The 27,994-nt window shown below is 42.9% G+C and overlaps 1 protein-coding gene across 7 annotated transcripts in view; it reads right to left on the reverse strand.

The window, feature by feature from the left end:
* Nucleotides 1-27,994, reverse strand: part of LOC148402273 (myelin transcription factor 1-like) — a 70,464-nt gene that overhangs the window by 14,618 nt on the left and 27,852 nt on the right. For 4 of the 7 annotated variants that reach the window (XM_088360374.1, XM_088360369.1, XM_088360344.1 and 1 more), the window contains exons 4-9: nucleotides 10,124-10,230; nucleotides 6,427-6,481; nucleotides 5,223-5,253; nucleotides 4,287-4,349; nucleotides 2,817-3,175; nucleotides 1,465-2,511 (exon numbers count right to left, since the gene is read on the reverse strand). In XM_088360374.1, the coding sequence (XP_088216500.1) occupies nucleotides 1,465-2,511; nucleotides 2,817-3,175; nucleotides 4,287-4,349; nucleotides 5,223-5,253; nucleotides 6,427-6,481; nucleotides 10,124-10,230 (1,662 nt within the window). Of the gene's footprint in view, nucleotides 1-1,464; nucleotides 2,512-2,816; nucleotides 3,176-4,286; nucleotides 4,350-5,222; nucleotides 5,254-6,426; nucleotides 6,482-10,123; nucleotides 10,231-14,616; nucleotides 14,901-14,928; nucleotides 14,954-17,748; nucleotides 17,869-27,994 lie in introns of those variants that run through there. The other 3 variants (XM_088360360.1, XM_088360386.1, XM_088360380.1) reach the window with 3 other exon arrangements.

The raw sequence follows: 27,994 nt of genomic DNA on the forward strand, positions 1-27,994 counted from the left end.
GGCCGGTTCACGCTACGCTTTTTCGGCACAACTAATCAAGTGTCTGTTGAGAGCGCAGGAGTCTCTCAACAACACGCCACACACAATTAACAAGTAATAATTTACTTTCCTTGCGATTGGAAGTAAGCGTCACAGAAGAAAGTGGTGTGATGCTCTACTGGCCTTCAAATTGAATGTTAATGAGACAAGCATCCCCTAATTAAGGTTGAGCAGTACAAGAACGTCACCACAGGAGGGAGGGGGAGGCCAAGGAGAGGGCAACTCTAGCAGGCATGTAATAACACTACTGCTGAGCATGACGAGAGGGCAGCGTGCCAACTGAGATACACGAGGCGCAGACAAGCTACCTGTGCTTGGGCCTAGCCTTGACTTTCTGTCTCACGTGCCACCTAACCCTGCTCATGTCTTCGTCTCTCATTGCAGCAGAGCGAGGTTATCGAGCCGAAGCAGGCTTTGGCATTCATCACACAGCGTTGAGTTCAGCGGGGACGTAACACAATGCTAATGGTGTTCTTGAGGATTTTCTCGAGTTGAATAATGGTTCTGACATAGCCAAGCTTGGTGGTATGGTATCACAAATCTTGTGATCATGTGGACTGTAAAAGTTCAGGATCAAGAATCATAGAAGAAGTCAGCCAAAATCTCAGAAGGTACTTTGACGTGCAAGAACAAGTCCTAGTGTATCGCATGTGGATTGTCACATAATGTTTTACTGGCACTCATGTCTCAGTCTGACGTATGTACTGTACATGGATACTGCATGAGTGTGACGCCCAGGAGCGTTATGTCTAGGAATATATGGCTGACTAATGAGGATTAAATTTAACTGTTAAGCGGTCAGTCAATAAAGCTCAGCTAGGCACTGGTTAGTGTAGTGCTGGCTAGGATGAGGCTCATGCAACACAATGAGATTTATTTGGGAGGGGACCTTTCCATTGGATGATGCACTGCTGTCTCAAAACACTAGTTTATACACAAAATATGAGGCTTGGCTCAATGTACGGTGTTGATAAAGCCCAGCACATTTACAATAAACCGTTATGATCAAATTGTAAAAATGACAAGGTGCTACAGTACCTTCAACTTTACAACTACCACACACAAAACATTTTAAAGTGTGGGGGGCGGTCTCCAATTATCCACAACACAACACAGATGTGCTACCGCCATGTGTGGACGCCAATGCATGACTAGTGTGTCACTTTTTAAGCAAATGAAAGGATCTGCTTGGCGGTTGTGACTCCCACGCCTACCGCGGCGCAGCCTTCCCTCTCAGCTCTTTGCCCCGGTAACTGTGTATTACTTTGTATTACTCGATACACAACAATAAAAACAACAACTGTAGGCTGTCTGTTCACAATGCATTCATGCAAATATTAAAAAAAGATCATTCAGGTTCGATCGCATTCACATACAGTACCACCTACTGATGAGTCCCTGCTTGTTTTGTGCACTCTGTCCTACCTTTGAAGTAGCTCTTTCGGATGACCTCAAGGTGCTTGGGCCGATCTTCCATGGTGAAGTATCTGTGGTGCTGTATATCGGCCACACCCAGCAGCTCCCTGGGCCCAGCCGGCTTCACCTGCTCTGCTTTGAGGGCGATGGCCTGCTCGATGAGGCCCAGGTTCCCTCGGGTCATGTCAAACATCTCAGACTCATCTGTGACGGTGGAGCGCTGGGAGAGGCTGTCGTCGTCGTCGTGTTCATCGTCACCGTCCACGTCATCAAAGTCTTTTTCGTCCGACTTGTCAGAATGCACCTCGATAATGTCGGGCGAGACAGAGGGCGAGACTTTGTGGATTTGAAAGTTTTCACCTCTGCGATTTGGTGAGTAGTTCTCAAGCGGACTGGCCATGTGGGAGATGTAGCTTAGAGGAAGGCAGGCCTTGTAGTTATCAAGTATTTTGTGGGAGTCATAGTTGTCGAGTGGACTGGTCCTCGTCACACTGTAGTTTTCATGTGTGTTGTAGTCCTCCAGAGGACTAACCCTGTGGTCTTCAGTCTTGATATGTGGTCCCTGAGCTGCTGTGGTGCTGGTGATGGTGCGGACAGCAGTTGGCACATTAGGGTTCACCTCCTCATCTTTCTCCTCCTCTTCTGGTGTGTTCTTCTTCTGTTGTGCTGTCTCTGCTGTCTCTTCCTCTGCATCTACTGCCGACTGACGGTGGACCTCCTTGGCGAGAGTTCCACGCTGGCCTCGGTCATCCACCGATTCCTCCTCTGCCCCTTCCGTCTCCTCTTGCATGCCTTGACCTCTGTCTATTACGTCTTCCTCTGCTTCAGCCGTTTCCCCATTCTGGTCCTCGTTGACTTTTTCAACCACTACTGTGATATTCCCCTCAGTCTCCATAGCAACAGGCTGCTGGGCAGCCACAGTTGGAGCATCGCTGTCGTTACCCGTAGTGGGGACTCGCCCGAGGTGCAGGAGAGAGTTGGCCACTTCTTCAGCAATGTGAGAAGGAGATTGACACTCGGGTGTCATAGGAGGCTCAATGATGACACACTCTTCTTCTGTGAAAAAAAACGTGCATGTGAAATATAGTTTCATTTAATACGATAAGAATAAATGCTATCAATGTGCCACTACTGGTGAATGGAAGCTTTTACAGAGGACTAAAGGGGGGCGGGGGATACTTCTGAAAAGGGCATAGTGATGCTTCAAAAAGGAATGTCCGACGTGACAAATACTATAACCGTTTCAGTTCTTTTTTTTATTATTATCATCATTAGGGCTGCATGGGAGCTCAGAGTGGAGGCGGCGTAACCCTGGTTAGAGCATGATTTTGACAAAAGTGTAAATGTAAGCGCAAACTAACCTAAGTCCATTTGGTTTGCCGCTTCTTCCTGCTCCTCTTCCTCCTGTTGTCGACTCGGTGTCTCCATACCCTGTCCGTTGGTCTGTTCGTGCAATAGGTCTTCCCCAATCTTCTTTTCCTCTGCGGCGTCATCCGTGTCACCCTCATCCTCCTTGCTCTCGCTTCTGTTGTCGCCATCCCTCTCGCTGTCTCCTTCAGCTTCACTGGCATCACTTTCTGCGCTGAAGCCCTCGTCCAGGGCCAGTTTCAGGGGGTGGGACTTCCTCTTGGATGCCGGCCGCTCCGCTTCCTGTTCCTGCTCCTGCTCTGCCTCAGTCTGCTCAACCCGCCGCTTTCTGGCTATGGGGCATCCCAGAATGCTGACAGGACAAACAAAAGCAAAGCGAAAAGACAATTGCGTATGATTGAAGATGTGCTGGAGAATGGACACGTAGAAAGCCTGAGGAGGGCGCCATGCTCACTGGCTATCAGATATACGTATATGGCAACCAATCTCAGCCAATTGACTGAAACGTTTAATGAACAACTTATGGAGAGAGCAGCGGGGGAGGCAACGGAGGGTGAAATCCAATAACCCCCCCTCCCTCCCCCTTATTCTCACCTGGGAGACGACGGGTGAGATTGAAGGAGGATCTATAAACAAAGTGCATTTGAAATTGCCTGCTGAATGACTACACATGTAAACAGATAGCTAATGTCGGTGACACAATAAAGAGGAGTCACAAGCCAGTGAGCTGCCGGCTCTCTGCGGCTCTCTTGAGACTGAGCGTCACACATGAAGAGGATCGCAGCTGGATGGAACCTGAAGAAATCACTTTCACACCTGCTGGAGACTTTGCGCTCTTTTTCCACTCTAATTTATTCCATATAAGCGACTTCAGAAGCTAGGTGTCGTACTCAAATAACACCAGTCAACAAATTTTTACCATTTTTTTTTTTCTGATTGAATCGGTGGCGCACTGGGTAGCACGTCCGCCTCACAGTTAGGAGGGTGCGGGTTCGATTCCACCTCCGGCCCTCCCTGTGTGGAGTTTGCATGTTCTCCCCGGGCCCGTGTGGGTTTTCTCCGGGCACTCCGGTTTCCTCCCACATTCCAAAAACATGCTTGGTAGGCCGATTGAAGACTCCAAATTGTCCCTAGGTGTGAGTGCGATTGGTTGTCTGTCTCTGTGTGCCCTGCGATTGGCTGGCAACCGGTTCAGGGTACCTACTGCCCGATGACGGCTGGGATAGGCTCCAGCACGCCCGCGACCCCCGTGGGGACTAAGCGGTTCAGAAAATGGATGGATGGATGAATTTTGTGTCCTGATTCTAGAGATGCTCTTGTTTTTATCTCGCACATCTGGTTTGGTGATGTCATCACATGATAGAAAAATTCTCCCGAGAAAGCAAAATGGGATGGATCAGCGATGATACAGGACAGACAAACAGACAAAGAAGGACAGACAGAGTTTCTGTTATCTGCCCTACCTTCTGTGTCGCGAGTATCTCCCACTGATATGGCCCGAGCCATTGCATCCAGGGGTGGGGCAGCTGGATGGGATGGATGGAGGGCAAACATGTTTAAAACATGGTGCATTGTAGTCATCAAGCAAAAAAAAGAATGAAAGGAAACTCCCCTTTTTTAAAAAACAAAACAAAGGCATGCAAAGCAAGCACACACGCCACAGAGAAGCACATGCACAAAGACACAATTGTTCGGTGATATGTATCCACATGATGCATGAATGCAGGTGGCATCAAGCAGGGAAAACATAATATTGTGTGTCGTACATCAAGCCTGGCCTATATCCTGTTACCAGGAGCGATAATGATCACCCAAGACCTGCTGTAATTTCCCTTGCTCTGCGCTCCCCATCATCACTATCATCACGCAACCACCCTCCTATCTCTACCCCCCCCACCTCTGATTCAGGTTGCTATGACCCCTCAGGATGGCTCATTTCAATTCTCATTAACGTATCACACCTATTCGCCTTTATTACTCCAGTTATCCTTATTATTAATTTCACATGTTTAAAAAAAAAAAAACAGCCTTTGCATTTATAATGAGGCCCGAGTGCTTTCTTTCTTGTTGGCATTCCGAGCACAGAGCAACGTTTGGGGTGAACAAGATATGTAGATGCAAAGAAGAGGTGGAAGGACATGGAGCTGTATGAGTGGTGGGCCACTAGAGGAGCAGTGTCCCAACTCCTGTTTGTTGAGACATTGGATTTAATATTTGTTCATAGTAGCAAAAGTGTTGAAAACCAATAGCCAGTTTGAGGCACTGAGCAAACGTTGACAAGTACGAACTCCAAAAAATAAAACTGTACTAATATGGAGATTCACTTCACCAAAGAAGCAGTTAGTCTCTATACACATAAAACAACTTTGGGAAAAATGAATATGAAGATGTTTTCTTACCTCAGCTCTTGTCCTGCATGCTCAATAGGAACTGAAAGAATGGGGAGGGGGAGGGCACAATCATGAGCTAGTGTTCCAAAAATTAGTGCAGCTAAAAGAAATTCAGATCAATAAATAACAAATGCACATGAATCCCATGAGGCTTCCACATGAGGCTTCTACACTTCTGAGGGAAGCACCGACACACTCTTCACTTCGCACACATACTGTGTCTGACATAGGCGAGCATAAAAACAAACACTTAGTACTACAAACAAACAGGGGGGAATAAAACACAAGTGTGACAATCCTATGCAGACATCAGCTATACACGAATGGAGTCTTGCAATTCTGGTGGAATTTAAATTCAGAGCAGAATAACTAACAATTTTAAAAAACTGTTTTCAGGGTCACCTTTAAGTAATTGCCCTGAAAAGACAAATCAAAAATTGCTGCCCATCAGCACACATGACTGTCGCCATCGATTGGGAGTTTAGCAACAGAATGAGTTTGGAGAAATATTCTATTTTCATTTGGTGCAAATAAGAAAACAATACAACCCTGGAGATTTGAGCCAGGGCTCCAATATCTCATGCATTAATCACATGTCAAAAATACCCCACATACTGTATGTATCAATTTACACAGAGACACACTAAGTGTGACATGTGTGTCTGCATGTATGAGTGTGTGTGCCTGTGTGTGTGTATGAAGCCTCTGAGTTTCTTCTTCTTTCATCATTCAGTAGCGATGAATCTCAACTGCAGCTCAGCCACGGTGCTTGTAAACATCTAAAAGCAGTAAACCTTTCTCGTTACTCTCGGCAAAAATGCAATTAAGTGCATTCGATACGGAACTATACTGCAACCCAGATAAAGACTTCTTTATTTGGTCTGTACGAACTAAAAACAAATCTGTGCTCTGCTGATACAGTATGTGTGGTGGATGTGATGGTCCCGGGCATCTGCAAGTGGAGGTTTGCTAGCAGCACCTCTCCTGAGCTGAATTAAGTCAGCAGTGTTCACTCCCACAACGGCGCAAACGCCCCTTTCTACCATCTACAAACATACCAAAAGAAAAAAAAACTCCAACCATGTGATTGTGCTAGACTTGTGCTAGCAAGGAAAATAGGGTTCTTTTTGTTTTTTCCTTCATGCTAATTTTTACACTTACCCATATCTGTAAATTTTACACTGTTAAAAACAACAAGAGAAATGATGCTCACCTCTGATTCCCTTGGACCGAGTGCGAGTTCGCTTGTCATCACTTTCTACACTCATCTGAGAGAGAGGGAGGGAGCGAGAGGACAAGAATAAATTATTTCTCAATAAATATTGCAGAAATAATGACAGAAGTAATAATTTTGGTAAATCGTAGTGGGGAACTGGGGGGGGGGGGCTTATGGGGGAGCTGCGGAAGTATGAGGAGAGAGACAAGTGTGGGTTTTTGGAGTGGGTGCACTAGCTAATTTAAAAAATCCCTCCCTTTCCACACCCTCCATTATGACCATCTGTAATTTCCAACGGTGAACAAGATTGTGCATGAATTACATAGGAGACAAAATACCCTGGCTGGCTGCACATTAGTGAGAGGACGCAATCATAACTTTGAATGTCATAATAATGAAGCAAAAATCACACAGCCTTGAAAAAGCTGCACTTGTATGACGCAAAATTGTGTGTGTGTGCGTGTGTAGGAAACACTGAGCATTGCTTAGTCCTAGCTCGGCTTTTAAGCCACAAAAGAGCAGGTGTTAACCCGGTTCCATCACACACACATACGCACGCGCACACGCACACACACACGTACACACACACACACACACACACATTGACAAAGGTCCACACCTCCTTAGTACTGCACTCTAAAGCTATCAGATGCTTTTTAGTCACAATGGAGCTTTTAGCTTTGATTACTTGAATTTATTTTATCACAGGTTTCCCCTTCCCTTTTCTCTCCTTCTTGCTATCTCCTCTAAAGCTCCCCGCGCAGCACACCCTAAGCCCCTCCTTGCCCGGCCACTTAACTGCTTTGTGTTCGCTCGATCATCAAGCTGGCATCAACGCAGTAGGATTCGAACACAAGGCCCTGTTTCTCCTCGTGGTTTTGCCCCTTTTCCCCTCTCTGTTTTTTGGCAAAGACCCTTTCCTGCTCATAGACTACTTATGAAAAGAAGGCGAGAAAGAGGGATGAGAAGAAGATGAAGCATGCTGTTGTTGTTCATAAGGGCCCCCGTCCCCCAGCTCCATTCATGAGCCTTTAGTGTCAGGCCGGAGGTACAGGTGCAGACAGAAAAAAAAGTCCCTCCCTTCCTGTGTGCGGCCCGCCACCGATCAGGTGCTGTCAGTGCTGAAGTTGTGCAACAAGCCGCAGCTTTGTACCCTGCCTGGAGAAAGTAGTCGCCTCTTTTAGTAGCCCACTTGCAACGAGGGAGCTGAGTGGATGATAAGAGTGCATCATGGAGTGTCTCCATGAATGTGCGATTGTGCATGTGCTGCCTCGCACAAATGGGCGAGGTCGGTGTATGCACCCAATCAATTTGCCGGCCCTGGTAATGGAGTTTAAAAGCAGATGAATTGAACAGTATATGGACCAGAGCAAAGTAGGTGAATGGGTATAGATGTAAACAATGCTATTGATTTAATTAAATGAGTGTATCAGAAGGTCTTTGTCTGAACATGCATGTTTTTCAATAGCACACGCGTGTAAGTAAATTGAGAAAAATTGTCATCTATTTTTCCAACCCCCCCCACCCACTTTTCTCCTGCTCATACTGATCAGTCATCAGGAAAGGGCGCAAACCGCTTTCATGTTTGCGTAACCATAGCTACGCACATTTAAATTGGTAAGCGCATCCGAGTTCTTCTCTTCTTCCTGTCCCTTTTCTCAATTCCAACTCATTAAATTTGTATGTGCACAAAGTCACAGAGAGTGGATCTAAATGCAACAAGGCGGCCCTTCACCTGATTTTCATAATCGCTTTGAAAGGGGCCGCTTCTAATGTATGTTCAAACTTGTCCTTTCTTTTTACCTTGTTGTCTCTAAACCGCGACCCCTCAGACTTTGTGCGCGGAATTATCCAAATCTCATGCATAAAAAGAGAGTAGGAGCGGAATAAGGAGAGAAGATTGAGTCCGAGCGTAAAATATGTGACACCCGCAGCATGAACTGTACTGACTTCAACAACTGTGAAATGTAATGTGGAATGGTGGCGGAGGATGAAGAATAAAAGTACAAGGTGGAATTCACAGCTTATCCCTCCAGGCTGTGTTGTACATTCTCAATTACTTTTTTTTTTGTGTGTGATGCTTTTGGTGTAGGGGAGGCTTTGCTCGACACTGTGACAGCTCTATGTAAATGTTTCGCTGAGGGCAATGACTTCAGAGAGAAGGTCACCCTTCGTCTCTTGGCTCAAATTAATGACGCTTTCATTCGTTTTTAGGTTTACAAGGGGGGGGGGGTGCAAGGAGTTACGACAACTGATGACTGGAGACTGACATCACCAAGAATGACTTGCGGGCACCAGCTGCCAGTTAGAGAGGTGCTTCACACTTCTCGCGGCTGGGCTGACCACGTCGGGTGGCCTCCATGTTGAATTGGTACATGGTAAGCTCCTTTATGGTTTTTCACTGTCGTAATTCACGTGGGACAGAGCAGGAGAGCGGCAGGAGGAGGGTTGAGCACGTCTTGCTCTCGTCATAGACCTCCACTAAGTCCAAACTAGTCGCCCTTAATTACCCAAGGAACCATATTACTAACCTAAGTGGGGTCTCCTAATGAGCCACATATCCATAATTATGAGGCACTAAGTGATTTCTCACATCCTAATCATGGAAAGTGAAATGAAATGCAGGAATGAATACGGTTTATATTTCTGTAATTACAAAGAGGGGCAGGGAATGTGTCATACCGAAAATTAATACAACACGTTAGTATTCATCCGTTTATGTGAGACATTAAGTTGGTAGAAGCAAAAAAAAATCTTTTCAGTTTGGAGCTTGGTGATTTTTTTTATTTGATAAATCTGATGGGGTCTAAGATTTAACCACACCTCCTTCACTTCAGTTCTAATAAGACGGTTCTGTGACAGGCGCCATGCAGAAGGGATGATAAGAGTAGCGATTTACAACTCTTTCCCTTTCTCCTGAGCCCCCCCCCCCAAGCAGCAGAAATCAAACCAAATCAATAAACGTCATCTTCTTAGGTGAACCTAAGCCATTGGGGGGGGGTGAAACTACTTTTACTGGGCCCATGGGGGAAAAGGCCTAGTCCCCCTTCGCCTCCTCCTCCCTGTCCTTACTACCCCCCACTCATCTCTCTTTCATTCTCCCCCCTCAGCCCCTCCATCTCTTTGTTGTGTGTCGCCCTGCCCTTCGTTGTGATGCACTGGGTGAGAAAATAAAAAGAAAGCAGCTGTTTTCTGCATGATGAAATAACCTCAAAACCATCACAAGTTGGGAGCACAGTAAAGTTGGGTCGGGAGCTATGGAGGGAATTTTCGTTTCTGCTGATATCAAGTATGAGGAGCTCAAGGCCATCCTTTTGAGTCCTTTTTTTCCATTGTGTTTCAGTATAATCATAAAAAAAAAACGCTGTAGCAAGAAGTTAACTCAGCAGAGGCAAAGCGCTGAGCTTAACTAAACTGAGCTAAGCTGAATCGCGAGAGCTGAGGATATTTGATGTGCTGTTTGATTATGTTTTCCACCTGCCATCATCTGACACCCCCCCCCCCCCCCCCCCACACACACACACACACACAACCTCTCCTTTCTTGATATCCCTGCTGAGTTAGGAAATGCCCAGGAAGCAGAATGAAGTGGTTGGTGGAGTGTGCGGGCAACTCTGAGTGGTGGTGGGTGTGGTGTGTGTCAAGGGGGGGAGTTGTCTGGGGGGGGGGGATGCTGCAGGGCCTTGTCACTCACCATGATTGGTCGACGGCTCTGCAGTCTCAGGGAGGCCTGACAGCGGCTGCTGGTCCTCTCGCCTCGCGTCCACCGCTGGTTCACCAGCTCGCCACGAAACTCATTTTCTAGAGTGAGGACGAGACGAAAGAAGGAGGTTGAGATGGAAAAACAAGATATTTGACATGATCCATACCAGTGGGCTGGTTTGAGGAGGGGTGTCGTTGTACAGGCTTAAGGGGGTGGGGCGATGCTACTCAAGCTTGCTTTATGTCCGAGGAACAACACACACACACACACACACACACAGTTAAGTGCCCCAGCTGGGGTCTCTGTCAGTCTACTAATAGAATTTGTGCATTTTGATGCAGCTTTTCAGTGCACATGTATAAGAGAAAGGGGGAGGGGGGTGCAAGAGATGAATGGTCAGTAAATAATGAATCATGCATAAATCTTTTTTTTCCTCCCCTTTTTTCATTAGGTAATAGCTCTTCACTTCATTGCCCCGATCAACCAAGAGAAACTTCAAGTCCTTTTGAAATTCACCACTAGATTCTTCTTATTGTAACACATGTCTTGTTGATTAATTTGCAACGGTGAGGTAAGGTAAAACCAGATTTGATGAATAAAGAAGCACTCTCAACTAGTATGCTACAAATCACTTTGGGCATGAGCAGTTAATTTCTTTTTAATGGCCTGCCAGCAAACTACAGATGAAAACTAACTTTGTAGCTATAATCCGTCATATTTACCTTTGTTTTTATATTGACCTTCATTCATGTCCATTGTCCGTATTCAAACAAATAAATATTTTTAGGGGGCTACAAAAGTGATTTAAATTAGAACAACCTTTAAAAATAAACAAATTATATTTATGGCAACAACAAAGACAGTAAGTTATTTCTTTGCTGTGAAATGCAGAAAAGCAAAACTTCAAATACTTAACTGAATTGCTTAACTTAAAAAGTTGTTACTACACCTGACTTATTTTTGGATCGTGTTACTGTCACTTATCGCCCTGTACATGAAGCCGTAGTCCAAAGAAAGTGCAAACCAAAAACAAAGACGAGAAGAACTGAGAGGTCCTGACCCCGCCCCTCCCTCCTGTGCTCTCGTCCCGACTTTGTCCATTACATGCAAAACTCACCAACGCCCAGCCAGCACTCCACAAAATGCTTGTTTATCAACTTTTGTCCCCCCCTTGACACAAAAGTGATGACAACAGCAATACTGCTGGTTGGCATCTCTGTCTCAGCTGTCTGCACACGAACATCCATGAAAACGCTTCAGTCTCCCTTAGGATCACCCCCCCCCCGCACTTCTTTTAAAGTAAAGTGAAATGAGCATCTGTCCCGTATTGTTAAATGGGAGGCCGAGGAGCTGAGAGTGCTTCCCAAAAGCAAAGCGTATAACAGCATTTTAGGCCACTTTATTTTTTGCCTCAGGTGGAAGTTGCGCTTCTCCGAGTTGAGTGCTGAGCAAATGTTCCTTCTACTGTTAAGCTCTTGAGCTCGCTCGATCAAATTCCACATTTAATCCTAAAAATGCAGATAAATTGGCTTTTCTATACTTTCATCTGAGGTGTATATAGTACATATATATATATATATATATTTAACACACACCTTCTTTGATGCTATCCTGCTTCTTTGCACCTTAAAGACTCGTAGCTCGTTATTTCACAGTAAAAGTTGGAGGTGCATGAGACAATTAGTCGTTCGCTGGGGTTGTCTTGTTTAATCAGAAGGATGTGGGAGGACGTGAGGGACGCTTCGATGCACAGTGAATGAATGGATTGAAACAAATCTAATCCTATACAGAAAAGATGCTTTATCTTAAAGCTTGTCATTCTTTTCATTCCCCTTTTACAAATATATCCACTCATAAGACTTAATCTGGTGCAACTACATAATCGAATGAAATCCAACTCAAAAGATGCGTCAAATATTTTTAATCATGATAATAATGCTCAGTATTGATTTGAGTATTCTAGTTTGTTTATTTTAGGTCATGAGGAGGCAAAATATTAGAAACAGGTGCAACCACAATAATGAAAAATAATTGAAAATCAAAGTCAATCAAAACTGGGCATTATTACAATTGAAAATGCAGAGTTTTGTTTTCATTTATTTCCTCAACACAAAGTTTATGCTCGGGTAGTACTTAGTGTATTGGGACAATGGAGCAAAGAGCCCTAAATCTAGTTAGATTAAATACCCGAATGGTCTGACTGTAACAGTATTAAGTGTACATACTGGGCCAAGCCAGCTGTACACTCCTGCTCCCGTAAAGAAGGATTTAGTCACAATACAATGTGATTAGAAGGTCGACCAAGCAGAGGGGGAATCACAAATCAAAAGTTGTGGTTGAGGAAAGGTTAAAAAAAAAAAAAAAAAAAAGCACAGGAAAAAAAGAGAGCCACATGTGAATACTTTTGTGATTTTTAGGGTCCGCACTGCGAGTTGGAGGTTAAATTTTGTCGACAGAGAGCAGTTAAAAGGCTGGTATCCGGAAAGATGCCTGCAGGTCCCGGCAGTTACGGGACAGAAAGTGATGGAGAAGAGCAAAGAAGCAGCTTTTGGGGAAGCTTCCCCCGAGGGCCACCACGACCTCAGCATCTCAGGAACAACCAATGTCTTGCTGCTGCTTATCAAATAAAACAGCGGCAGTGCTCAGCACAGAATTTTGTCACAAGATTGTATGTTTTGCATTTTTTCTAATCAAATTTCCTTTTGCTTCCCCCCCCCTTTCCAAGACAGGGCATGAAATTCATTATTTCCCAGCCTGTCATTGGAAATGCCTGCTCTCCATTGAAAGCCTGCAGGACTCTGACCTTTGCTTGTATAGCTGAGATTTCTGATAGGCTTTGAATGACGAGGGTGCAATTTGGCCCCAGCTGCTCCTCCAACATGTTTATTACACTCTCTCCTCCGGCACCTGCTGTCCCCGCCACGGGCTATTCAGTTGCTAATAAATGGAAAGGTTTGCCATTAAGGTAACTAAAAGCACAGAGGTGAGCTTGGCCTGAGTTGCGTACGAGCGCTATAGTCTCCAGTGACAACATAAGGCACCAATAACCTAATTCTGTAATCCTTTAAAACTAGGCTACATTTGATAGCAAAAAGAAAGCAGAGGAAAACAACAGGAAAATAGTCAAGTCAATTCTAAGGGACCCTGCATGCCTTTTTTTACCCTTTTCAATTGAAATGTCGACCAAAAAAAAAAAAAAAAAAACTGATTGCACATTAAAACACTTGCAAAAACTACACTACAAGCCTTGAATGAACGAATAAAGTTTTCAGATGTGGATACTTGGATGACTTAAGTGAAGTGAGTTCCCTTTACATGCTACCCTGCTATAACCTTGACGAATGCTAAGCCATTCACACTAAATAACAGCAAAATAAATCAAGTATTTCTTCGTAATACAGTCGTGTGTATAGCCAACTACAAAGATACATAGGTTGGAGAATAGTGCGCTTCTTCATCATCATCATCGTCATCATAATCATCCCTCATCTTTTTCCTCCATCTTAGGACGCAGGTGCATTGACAGACCGAGTTCCGCACACACGCATAAACACACACATTACGCGGCCGTGTAAGCAAAGCAACCCAACGAGAAGGAGGAGAAAATTGTGAGTGAAGGGGGAAAAAAAAAGACATAAACGCAAGTCCACATTCCGCACCGCAGGCTGAGAATCCGACAACACTCGTTGAAGAAAATAAAAATCACGACAGAATATGGAGTGTGTCTCCCCAACAGAGGTGGTTATTTTCTAATCTGGACTTTTTCGAGGGACAAATGTGCGCATCATTAAAGACGGCTGACATTTGAAAAGAGCATCGCTGTTTTTTTGTTTTGTTTTTTGTGCTGCAGAGGATCAAATGGCCAACCCCTCCCTCTTTAACACGCTCCATCGTTCCGTCCATCCATCCATCTCTCGCACCGTAATAACCGCAAGCATTTAATACCAAACTCCGCACATCAGATCGCACACTTTGCAGTTTGAACGACACAAATACGGCTAATATACAAATATGGGTAGCATACTATATTCGTTTTGTTTTTTTTTTATTGTTTTTTTTTTTGCGGTGATGTGGCGTATAGTAATCGGATGCACTATTCGTGGAAAAATGTAAAAGGTGAAGCTAGAGGACAGAGAGGAGCAAACACCTCAAGTGCAGGACACCGTTCGTTAGAAGAGCATTAGTGGAGGACAAGTACTATCGTGAAAACACACACACGCACACACACGCACTTAAACAGTGACACACAGACACACAAACCACGCTGCCGAAGTATCCACTACAAGTAGAAAGATGCGCCATAGTTGCGATGTGTCCCGCATAGTGTTATTAAAAGACGCCTATAGTTCCCGTTGCACAATTCAAATGTGAGAAAGTTTGAATTCTTGAGCGTGAGGGAAAAAAAATCGGCGAATGGCTGACTAATTAATTCATTAAGTCCGCCAAAGTATACGCGAAATAAAAACAGCAAGGCAGTTCGTTACCTGGAATCAATAATATCGCGTCGCTTCCTCCTCTGTGTTTTAACAGCTGTAGAAGTTGGCTTGAAGCGACAACAATAAAATCCGAGTGATAGTTTTAAAAAAAGATTTTTTTTTTTTTTTTTTTTGTATCCCGGTCCAAAGGTCCAGATGTGGTAAGTAATGAGGAGAGGAAGCGAGCGGCCTCGGTCACACGCAGCACCGGCGCACGGCTCCGGATCGAGGCGTGAGGGATGTTACTTGTTTGTAAGCAAAAACATGGCTTCATTTGCCTTTGTCAGCGAGAAAAAAAAAAACAACCCAATATTGACTTACCTTTCCCTCATGAGCCATTGTATCCCCTCCTCCCCTCCATCAGCCCCATTCTCCTCCCTCCGCCCTTTGCCATGACATCACGGAAGCTGTAGTAAAACCTCGAGCATCACATGGGCAGGGCTTGAGGACCCCCCCTACCACCACCACCACCACCACCATCAACACACACACGCACACACACACACCCCTTACGACGCACTCTCTGGTACTTGAACACGCCCCCTCTCGCTGACTTTCTCCCCCCACTCACAGGCATCATCTGAGTCAATAAAGCTGACTATTTCAAACTAGGTGAATTGCATTTGAACCTTATGCACATATTGAAATGGACAAAAAGCGTCTCGTCATCATAAAGGACATTAGTCAGAGCAAGCATGTCAGAGATAGACAAACCACTTAACTATGGTGCTGTGGCCGTGTTTGAAACCCTGAAACCTTGAAAGTGGTACGGTCCAATATTTCATTCAAGCGATATTTGTTTTCCTTCTAGGATTCAGCAGTGATGGAGTTCTTATAAGCGAGCATTGCAAAGTCATTCCTAACTCTCCTAATAATAACGTCGCAGGCTCATGGATGAGTTTTTAGGTCATCGTGCAGTGAGATCACTGTCACAGATTTGTTGATAGTTTCACCAGGTAAAATGCCACCTTCAAGCAGCAAAAGAGCCTCTTAATGGTGTTACTTGGAGTCACTCCCAAATGTTGTTGCGGGTTTTTTCTTCTTTGCTTTGCTGTTTTGAAACCATTAGTGGAAATGACAACCATTCATTACAAGCCATTTGAGAATAGTCCCCACAAATGCCATTCTTTATCTGCCGTCTCCACGCCACGCACGCAGGGAATATTCAAAAAGCTCAACCTTCAGCTTTCAGAAATTCTATTAAATTCTTATCTCCTTGCAGCAGGCTCTTTTTGTGCAATCCCATTGTTATGCATTGGAGCTGAAATCAATCACCGGGCGTGCACGGCGCATCAGTATGATTTCAGACTCTGGCTGCCTGCGTAGGAGAGGGGACTCACACAACAGGGGCGACAATCGAATAAACAAGTCGGGTGGGGATGATGGGGGGGTTATGAAATATCCTGGGCCTTGATCCAGCTGAGCAGAACAAGGGAGGAGGCCGTGTGCCAAGTTAGGTCTGGCGAGCAAGTGACTAAGTCAGGACTGCACAGACATAAAAGAGATGCCAACTTAGGCCTGTGGAGAGCTCCAAAGAGTTTTTGCATGTGAGGATCAGTACCTTGGACAGCTCCCAGAGCGGCACAATCACTTACACAAGTTTATTGTGGAGGCGACAAAGGCTTTTGTCTTTCTTTCATTAGGTGTAACAGTAGGCTTGATGATCAGATAGAGCATTAATTTCAAAGTATACATAATGGTTTCATGTTATTTCATGATAGGCTGACATCTGAGACAGCGGCTTAACTTTTATTACACTCACTTTAGATTAAAAACTATACTTCATCCTGTTCTGTTACAGAAGTACTGTGTAAAGATAAAAGTTTAGTGAACTCAACATTTTAATGAAAATTTAATAAAATTTTACGTTGGGCACAGAGCAAAATAAGTTTTAAAATAGGGTTTACTGTTGTGAAAATTGACTTTCCCATGTTTTACAACAAAGAAAGAAGAGTTTACAGAACTTTTGTTTCTTGTATTGTGTTCCGAGCATAACTCAGCGACAACTTGCTTACTTTGTTGTGCTAACTATCATTGTTGCCATACATGACTATTATTTATATTTTAAATTGGTTTATTGTTTAAAGTTGAAAAAGTACATACATTTGTTTTTAATTAAAGTTAGTGGCGTTTAGAAGTTAATTGTATTACTTCAATGTAGTTGTGTGGGTTGAAAAACATCCATCAGAAGTAGGACTTTAAATTAAACTGATATTTTCAGAATATTGTTTTGTTTTAAATAGAATATGATAAAATAAATACATTTGATAAATTGAAAGTATACTTACTGTTATCAGCAAAATACTGTTTACACTTTTGGAAAACTTGACTAAACTTAAAAATGTAGAGAAGGATTAAGATACTGAATTCTTAATTGTGTAGTCCATTGAATGCATTTTTGAACGGTTTAGTAGCAAGTGCAACTTCACCGTAACCTTGCTTTGTGTTAAATGAAAGTCGAGTCACAACATAAGAGTTGTGAGTGCAGATGGCACAGAGGCCTCCTACTACTTTTGAATGAAGTTGTATGGTGGCGATATTGTGCATAAATATTACATGGGCAGCAGCTGACTGAGTAGTAAGGTTGGGACCCGGGAGGCCCCTATGGGCCCTCGACAGATGGAACAAGCCGACAGACTAACGCAACGACCACAGCAGAAAAAAAGTTTCTAATCAGCTTGCAGCTTGGCATTGTCCCCACGGTACCAGAGCCACAAGGTCCCCCAAGGGGATCAACTCTCTTTTGTCTGGGCACGTCCTGACAAGCAGGCTATTCTGAAGAAAGTTTATTTTGAAAACTGTATGTCTGATATTTTCCTTTGTTGACTCTAAACTTTTTACAGTGGGGTGATGACAAGGAACTGTATATAATTCTCCAGGAACATACGTTCAAACATAAAATAAATAAAGAAACAAACAAACAAATAAATAAATAAATACTTTATTTATTTATTTATTTATTTATTTATTTATTTATTTATTTATTTATACAAAAAGTAAAATTGTGTGTTCTATCCACTTAAAAGCCGGCAAATCCACAGCTGCCCTAAAGTTGCCGTTAAATTGGAGGAGTTACTTTGACGCGTGCACACTTAGAGAAGTAATCGCTGAGTAAAGTGAATAAAAGTTATTGATACGAACCTAGAAAAGTGCGACACAGTTTCATCTTCGCGGCCATCCCGTCTGTCCGTTGTGTGTGGTGAGCTTCAAGTGCCGCCGCTAACTTTTTCCAAGTGCGGCACAAACTTGCTCAAAGTTTACTTCAACTTGCCGGGCCGGGGGTTGGGAAGACGTTGATTGACAGCTGCGGGGAGCCAATAGCGAGGCGCTACTGCCTGGAGCTGGCCCAAGGCCGAATAACACCTCCCCCCCCCCCCCCCCACGCCCCCACCACCACCATCATCGTCATCATCACCCCCCACCCCACCCCACTCCAAGTCTCAGCTTTCAACAACAATAGCCTGCTCTGCAACAAAGAGCATCTGCTGTGGCCGACAACTTCTCACAGTCGCACTAAGCTCCCTCAGCAATCTGATTTAAAAGCATTCATATGGACACCCGGGACTAACATTTGCTTTTACTTTTAAACATCTAATATATGAGAATTTTATACTTGAAAAAAAAGTCTCAAGGACGATTACTTCAGAGAAAAGCTAAGGAAAAAATAAAAAACAGTAAAATAACCAAAATAAAATAAAAAGTTGGATGAACTTAAAATTTCAAGGCATCAAACTTGGATGCAAATTTAATTTGGACAAGTCGAAACAGTATATTTTAAGTTTCACTAGTGGTGAAAATCTGTTTCCCCATATATTCAACAAAGAAATAAGTTTACAGAACTAATTATCCCTTCTATTGTCCCCCAACTTAAAGTCTATGTAAACAAAACCTAGCAAATTGTTTTGGAGCCAACAACCTGCATGCATTGTTACACTGTTGCCATAAATGCCAATCATTTATATTTGAAAGTTCTTCTACTCAAACAAAATAAAAGTTGGATATTTGTGCCGAAGAAAAATAGCCCATTCTTGACTCTAATGATCTATGTCTATAAAGTAATGTAGTGTAATCTCCCATTATATGTCCATATTTTATGTCCACATTTTGTCCAGTGTGCTCTACTTTTAAGACCACAAGGATCCACACATATAGCAGATGTACAGCTAATTTGGGTAAGTCAGAGGAGCATTTTCACTCTAACTCCAGGCCTTTTCACAATGTATATCTGTGTGCTGTGGGGGGGGCAGACAGACAGACAGTTCCACCCTCCCAATAGCAGATGGTCGGCCAGATAATGAGCTCTCCCATTGCTTGCTCCCATTATCCTCATCCCTCCAAGATGGAATGGGGGATATAGCACCAAAAACACACAATCTAACACTTCTCTTCGTTGCATTTCATCTCCATTCATTCACTTCAAAAAAAAGATTGTTTTCCCCTCTTTGTTGAGAAAAGTTGCATTAGACGAAAGCCAAGCAGGTGCATTTGAAATCTGTTGTTTGTTTGGCAATCAGCATCTTTGCTTCTACATCTGAAAGAAATGCGTAACTCACGACATGAAGATAAACTGAGCATATCATATAAAGTTTTTATATCCATTCAATACAATGCAATAAATAATTAAAATAATTTTAAGCGTATCCATAATTGTAAAAGTAACTTAAGGAACAAATGAGAGGCTCTTTTTTTTAAGTGAAATAACTTTACAAATGTGGCGTCATCACAACATGAATAACAAAATCAAAACTAAAAGTAAGAATGAACAGGCCATAAAACCAAACTAAATGTTGCTTTAAAAAGTTACAAAATACTTTAATTAGTTGCAGGCCTTAGATAAATTGAAAAGTAATAATTATCAAAACTAAATGAGCTAAGATAAACCAAACACAGAATAACACACTAAATGAAATTAAACTAAAAAAAAAACAGCTACAAAACGAAACAAAACTAAAATATGCTCTGCTTGTATGTGTTCTGCACTACACACAAATATATAAAGCCATGATCATTCAATTTCCCCTTGAGAGATCATAATTTGTCAAATAAATCCAAAACATTACTCAACTCAACTATATAGCGTGGACAAAACTGAAAATTGAAATAAACCAAACCCACAGAATTGCATTTAGAAAACCTTATTGGCATTTAAAAGTAAGAAAAAAGAAAACTGCCGTTATTAATTAACTTCTTACTATATTATCTCATTTGGGGAAGGGGGGCGGGGCTTATTTTAGAGGAAATAAATACATAAACTGTCCCTGTTAATTAAGCAGGACTGCCATTTTTCACTCATGCCATTGATTTTTTTTAATTTGTTTAAATATCTGAGGATAGCAGATAGCCTGTAGTATTTTTACTAATGATCACAGCTCCATCATTAGCCTATTAACTTCACTCTTCACCCCGACCCCTCTTCTCCAGCCAAACACACACGTCTGACAAGTTTGGCCATTCGCAAACACACCCAAATGAATACACATTTAGCATAGGAGAACACCCCCCACACACACACACACACACACACACACACACACACATCACCCACTTCATTCTCTTCTCTGTAGAGCCGGCAGCTGAACTCTGACACAGCCTCCAGCTGTCCTGGAGATGGCGATGACAATAAAGTTAAAGCAAATACACACACGTACACACTATAGAGAAGGAAACAAGACCTTGTTGAAAAAAAATGACCTGTGCGAGCTAATTAAGGTTAAGTCTTAGTCCATCTTAATTTCATCCGTGTATGTATTTAACGTTTATTTGACTATAGAAAATTCATTCACACACATTCATCCTCAATGCTGACCTGGCAGTATACAACAGACAAAAAAAATAAGCAAATAGGACTATATAGACATAGTTACATAATACATTACATCATGTAATCATCCCAAGTCTTCCAAAGTATTGTGAACGTCACAAATAGAATCAACTTTCGTCATGATTTTTTTTCCCCCAATATTTTTGTTGGCTTTTTGTTAGACACTCGCAAACTCACCCACCCACTCGCTCATGTACAGATGGATATTAAAACATCAGATAGCCCCGCCCCCACATGCACTTTCTTTCGACCCCTCCCACTACCCCCAACCTGACTCTCTCCTCCTTTCTAACATCCGTGCAGCCTGATCTTGCCCATATCTGTCAGCTCCCATTAGACACAGGGAATAGATTTGGATTTTTGATTTTCATTTGAACATCCAAGTTAGCATGTTTGCTAGCGGAATCAACTGTGGCGTAAAAATAAGCGCTGCCTCGCATGGCTGCCTTTTAACACAATGAAGGCTCAAAGTGCCTCTGGCTCTTCATTACTCACTGATTAGACTGTGTCACTCTTCGGTGGGAGTTATGAATCCGTAAAAGGCATGTGTGTACACACTCAAAGAGGAAAGGAGGGAGGAAGCCAAGAGACAAAGTTTGGTCTGGATGCCACTAAGGATGAGCATCATGTCCAGAGACCCACCCCTCCCTGTCATTTTCCCTTCCTGCCTACCCCATCACAGCTTGAGGAGAAGTTTTGGGGTTGTGTGGAGGGGGGGGGGAGTGGAATGGGGTCAGCTCCGCCAAAAGGCATCATGTGGCCCCAATCCCCTACATCGTCTGCTCCCCTGCTGTACCTTGATGTCGGGATGGGAGGGGTCTGTACACAAGTCTGTACATTTTTTTGAATGCCAAATCATAGATCTCTTTATCTGTATGGCCACGCCTGGAGCGATGTAGCATCTTCACTAAGTAAGCCCCCTTTCGCACGTTTCCAGCCCACGGGTCCAGACGGGTGTCAGAGCGCCCACCCTCCCGCTGTGACCACATGAGGCTTTGTCACATTGCAAAGTCACAGAGTCAAATTCTTTCCACACTTTCCACCATAGAGCTTCATTACACTTTTGCACCCCTTGTCATTGTTGATGCCTTCCAACTTGTTCGCTGTCTTTCTACTTTTCCCTGCACTTGCAGCAGGAGCAGCAGCAGGCTGGGCAAATGTGCACCCATAGCGGTGGTAAATACAGGCAAGCACTTCACAAACAAGGGCTGATTACAATGACAAAGACTGCCACACTTTTGGGAGGAGCTTGGAGCAATTTGGAGGCTGTGGGGGCCACTGAGCGAGTGGCATACTTAATGGGCTTTGTGCGCCAGAAGAAAAGGGTCTGAGCTTTTGGGCCCAGCTGTCACTATGGAAAATATCAGACTGACACAGCACCCGATGCTCTTTGGCTTGCACTCTTTTCTTCCTTCAAACTCCCTCCTTGCGCGCCTCTCCTCTCTTTTTTCTGTAGTTAGCGAGTACAAAAAAAGTGAAAGCTGTTGGGAAGAAACAAAAAAAAAAAAACCCACATAAAGGAGAGCTCTCTCTCTTTCGATCGGCAGTGAGGCAAGTGTGTCTCCATGGTCACACGCACACACACACGCTGGCAAATATAATGCATAGAAGGCTGACTCCGCAGCAATTATTCAAACCCTTAACCCAGAGGGATGAATGACATTATTACATTTCACTCCTTAATTATCTGTGTGGATAGTTACTAAGCATTAACCAGCATGCATGGTTAATACAAAAGATACACTCACTCTGCTTCATAAAGCACCACTCATTTTCAAGTTTTATGCTGCAAAAAATAAATAGCTGCCGCTGGAAAATTAATGGAATAAGCACAGACTGCAGGTGAGCGTAGGTTGAATGCATCTAAAATGGAAAACTGCCTTTCTCATTATGTCAAGCACCAACATTGGTTTGGCTGAAAAGCAAAAGCTGGGAGATATTCCAGAGCCGCTCTGTGTTTACGCTGTTTAATTTTTTTGTTCACAAAAAAGCGCTCACACTTCAAATCCAGCCGTATTACACCAGCTCTGTGACCGTAACACGCGGCATAATACACGGATCCACGCACACACATGGCAAACTTGTGCAAGGCCAAGAGCTCACTGGAGTCAGACGACCGAGTTGGAGAAAGCCAGCACAAAGCCAGAGTTGGATGTTGTTTCACCTAATCTCTTTGATACCACTGTGGTGCTGCTAAGCCCCAGAAAATCAGCTTAGCAGATGTCCTAAAGTGTAGGTGGCTTGTTTCATGTGGCTCGAGAAGAAAACGCTTGCGAGGGGAAGGGGGGGGGGGGGGGGGGGTAACAGGAGTGACGGGGGCAAGGCCGCAAATAATCAATGGAGCTGTGATGACTTCAAATCGATGAAAAAAATATTACGTACAACAGTTTACTATTTACTTATAATGCAGATTTGCGATGACTATTTTATAAATCCCAGCACGACCGATAATGATATGCAACACAAGAGCCGCATCAAATATTGTGCAATCCAAAGATAAGGCTGCTCATTTTTTATTGACACTGTCAGAGAAAGAACAGTTCCCAGCATGCCACAGTATAGCACCATCATAAGCATATTGCTAAAGTAATAGTACCTGTCTCATCTGTGGCAATCAAAAGTGAGCCTGACAGCATTACCTTTAAATTGCAAAGGATATTTGATAGGGCTCATGTATTATGCGCGATGCATCATAATGTTGCGGCTTGCCGGCGTGCAATATACGTAGTTTGACGTGTTCACAAGTGCTGCATGCATTAGCCGAGCAAGTAAGACATCTGTATGCAAATGTCATTGGCTGTTTGGGGGTGGGGTGCTTTAAGGCTGGGTGACTGATGTTATGATAGTGAAGGCAATCTGAAAGAGGTCAGGCTGAAGGAGTGCATGTGTCAAGAGCTAGTGCATATACCTCCGTAGCGTATCCATAGCAACCAAGTAACCTAACTCGAGATTGCTCACTGATGCTGGCACCTTGTGTCTTTTGCTCCAGCTTTGTGCTTGTTTAACTCGATCACAGAGATGGTTGTAACTTCAAGAAAAAAAGAAAGATTAATTAAAGGATCTGTCAAAAACTGTGGTTTTCATTCATGATAATAACGCTGATGATAATGAGGCGTTCAATGAATTTATTTCCGCAACGATTGAGGGAGTTGGATGCTACCTTGATAAAGTGACATAAATGGACAAAGATGGGAAGACGCAATCATTTTCCATTCACACACGCATGCCCCAACATGCCACTTATTTCCACCCGGCCTCTCTTTTAATCAGATTGTTTCTACTTTCTTTTTTTTCTTTCTCTTTCAAGTCCTCAAGCCTCATCGTTTTTTACAGCCCATTTCATTTGGCTCACTCCTCCTACCACCTTTATGTTGTCTTGTTTTGTATTTCCCTTCAGCTCAATTTTAGCATCTTCAAATCACATCTGCCGCTCTCTCGTCCCTTCTTGTTTGTCCGACCTGAGGCAAACAGACTTGACCCAAAAGCAACGCGGGAGCCGAAGAGGCCACAGCTTTCCTGGCCGTCTTCCAGTTCAAACAGAAGGTTGATCTTGGGGAGCGAGTGACCAGTTTCTTCCGTGAGTGCTGAATGTTTCATGTCGGCCTGTAATGAAGCCTGTTCACTTTTTTAAAGGTTTGGTGGGTAATAGAGTTTCAGCGACTGGCCTATCATTTCCTCTTAATAGCACTTTTTTTTTTTTTAATGCCATGACCCTGGACTTCAGCCCCCGCCTCCCACCTCATGTACCCCCACTGTGGTAACTGCACATTACTAGGCACGCACACATAGTACATACAAGCAATGATTACCGGCAGCTGCAGGAGTTTCTGAACAGCAAAAGTGGCCAATTTTCTCTGTCTTCCATTTGAACAACAAACAGGGAGTCATGTTAAAATTGGCTGTCGGGAAACTGGGCTGATAAGAGTTATGGTAAAGAAGGGGGTTCGTGGGTTGGGAAGTAAAAGTGTGCAGGCGGTGATTTTGATATTTTTGAGAGCGACAACGCTAACATCAAAAAAGGAAAGGAAAAGAATCATTAGTGGCCTAAATTTCTAACTTCACTAATGGGCTGTATGTGTGCATTTATGTTGTGCTTTTAAACCTAATCAAAAACTTTATGGTCCATGTAATGATTGATGTGACTGCGTATGCATATGTGTGTGCATATGTATGTGCGTGTGTGTGTGTGTGTGTGTGTGTGTGTGTGTGTGTGTGTGTGTGTTGGGGGGGGGGACAGTTTTTACTGGAGCAGATTGTGGAGTGTGTGTACAGACCAGACCTGAGATTACTGAACAGATTGCACAGCTGGCAGGCAGCCCTCTCTTCACACACAAACAGACGCGCGCACACAAACACACACACACACACACACGTGCAAAGGAAAAAAACAAATATTGACAAAGTATTGATCTTTGGTGTATTAGTCCATATTGACAAGGCACTAATGCCAGAAATATTATTCTGGTCCATGTGTTAATTATGAGTGGGGATTTTTACTAGAATTTGCTGAAGAGTCATAGCAACTAATCAAATAGGCTACTAGAGTTCAAACAAAAACTTGGAAAGATGAAGGATGTCTCAAAATACAAATTCCTATTAGTAAGAAAAGGGGACGTTTTAGGCGTAAGATATTCTAAGCGAGCTGACAGTTCACGGTTTTCTAGTTTAGAATTTGCAGAGTGACTGGAAAATAAGTCACACTTCCCAATGTTCAACATCCTTCAATTGTTTATGTAAAGGGAAGACTATCATGGCTCATTCATAAAAGTTTTGTTGAATTTTGCATTCTTCTTTGGATGAATATTATATGAAAAAAAATTCAAGTAAATACATGCGCTTGTATTTTTACAATACATGTTTTTTGTAGCCGTTTTGAACGTATTGGACAAACTATTGACAGGGTGGAATGTTTTTGGCATTTGCGTGCAGATGTGAAATTTTACACTTTTTTTTTCCTCTAGTCCACTTAACATGAGATAATTGCCTCAAGGTTAGATTCCATACATTTTTTTACAGTATATGTACAGTGGATCCACACTATTCATGAGATAGTCACTATATTTGACACTCATTGAAATGAATTGCTGAGCAAAGCTGCGTTCAGCTTCGGCTCAACTTTTGTGTCAGTCTACTTTACTGAGAAGAAAAGTTGCTTTGCGTTTTCCCATCCAAGGACCACCTGTCCTTTCTATGCCAGTGTGCAGTGGCAGCACTGTTTTTTGGGCATTACGCACTCTTTGTTTTGCCCCGAGGGCCAAAAGAGAGGACACTTTCCTATGTAGGGAACAAATAAACAGCACAAAGTAGGAACGACAAAGACAGGGAGGGAGCACCTGCCAAAAGGCTTTGTGTCTCTTAATAAGGCATTCTACAACCCTGGAGCTATACTTTGACTCAGTGTTTGTGCATGTGTGTGAGTGTGTGTGCATGTGTTTAGAAGTTTGATGACTTTAATGTCTCAATGCATCCTTGTGCTCTATAATGTTTTCACTGACTATTTTTGTTGACAGCGCTTGGGCACTTGGCCTAAAAACAGGCACATTTTGATTTTAATGACGATGCAAGCCTATTTCAGTGGGTTTGGCAGAACATGCTGTCTGTTCCAACGGATCTCTCTTGCATGCCCCGAACACACCTGATAATTTGGTGGCTGAAAGTAGATTTGAGACCAGCTGGGAGCAGGACTAAGTTGTGGCGCAGGTGGTGTAATGTGATGTGTGTGTGTATATAAATATATATATCATGTACATAATGTTAATTATTTATTTATTTGTACACACAATGTGTGTGCATAAATACACAATGTGTGTATGTATGCAGCATAGCACTGTTTATTGTGTTGTGCCTGTCACTCATTAGTATCGCTGACTGTCAGATGCCCCAGTTTAAAGACAAATTGTTAATGTCTTTCTGGCATTTTCACCTGCTTGTGCATTTTAGCACACATCAGGATAGTTTTATGGCCAAACAGGGGTGACAGTCGTAAAAGTGTGACAGCACTCACATGAGGCACATAAATAGAAATAGTTCTCTGACAGGTTCTTTATAGAGGCCTCTGAGTGGTATGGCCATACACAAATGGCTTCCTTCATCGAATTCATCCAAAGGGAAGAAAGCTGAATTTAAGGGACTGATTAAAAGCGTGAAGGCAAAAAAAAAAAATAAAGCCCAAAACAACAGAGCACAGTTCAATATTTGTTGAGCACCAATTAGAGATGAGAGGGAGGAAAGGATGTTTTATTCACGGGTTTGTGCACCTGCGCTGCAATTTCAGAGGAATCTTACATAATCTTGCTTTTCTTGAAATGAAATCCACCTGTCACCAAGTGAAAGGACTCTTTGCACGTACTCAGTTTGACAGCAAATAGTCATAGTCTTTTGTGTTTTGAGTGGCATAATCATCCATTGTCATCACAAAAGAAAACAAAACAACATTGCCTGCACTTGTGTTTGCCTTGTAAAACCCTTCCCTGAAGCTTTTTACTCACTATTTGTGAACATCATTTGCACCTCACGGCAGTATCCACTTGTTGTATTGAGTGCTGTGAGAACATCATTTTAGGTGGAAAAAACACATCAACACATTTTCCCAAGTGTTATATAAAAAATATAAAATGCTATAAAGAAAATAAGGAGGTAGGACGTTTATATATCACAAGACAAAAGGAACAATTTACTCTTTGTTCAGCTACCACTACTTTTCACTTTTGTCACTACTTCTAGTAATATTAGGATAGCTATGAACATCATTACCACAGTATCATCATATTGTAATTACAGCTCTAAAATGTATTATTTAAGAATATTTGAGTTATTAACAACATTTCTGCAAGGCATTATCCTGCTAATTTGCTAACATAAAAACAAAATAATCAACTGAGGCTCTATTGTGATGCCCAGCACAAGTGTCGCGTGGCGAGTTGTCTAACGGTGCGGAGGTCGACCACACCGAGTGTTGGTACGTAAAAGTGTTGCCAGTTTTAAAAAACGGAAGTTTGCGGCGTTGTGGGCGTGAGCATAACCGACTTGATTCTTTGTCTTGATTCTACTTCTGTATGAAACCGTTGGTGCCTACTAACACAACATCCACCCTCATACCGAGTTCAATCACTAGTGATTTGCCAGCCCAGCTGGTTTAATTTCCAGAGCCAGCAACCCACTTTGACATGGTGGCCAAAGAACAACCACATAACGACTATCATTTCAAAGCAAAAAAAAGTAATCAGAGATGCACTGTTAGCATAGATGAGCGTTATTCTGCAGCATTATTCTGATCATAATGTTATAAAAATGTTAATATTTGGCTAAGCTGTCGATTTGTGGGTATTTGCGTTTGTGGTGCACGGCATCACTGCATGAAGTGAAGTGCATTTCAGAGGCTAGGTGATGAAACGCCAAGTGATACAGCGATAAGGCAACAAAATCTCAATCGATGCTCACTTCAAAAGTGTGCGTGTGTGTGTATGCATGTGGGGGTGGGGTTAATTAAATTAGAATTATTTAATTAAATCCCTATCACCTGATACTATTATTATTATTATAATAACATCATGACCAATAAGATTT

Source organism: Syngnathus floridae, chromosome 2 (genome assembly GCF_059516105.1).
Source record: "Syngnathus floridae isolate MCC-2025c chromosome 2, RoL_Sflo_1.0, whole genome shotgun sequence".
Classification (NCBI taxonomy): domain Eukaryota; kingdom Metazoa; phylum Chordata; class Actinopteri; order Syngnathiformes; family Syngnathidae; genus Syngnathus; species Syngnathus floridae.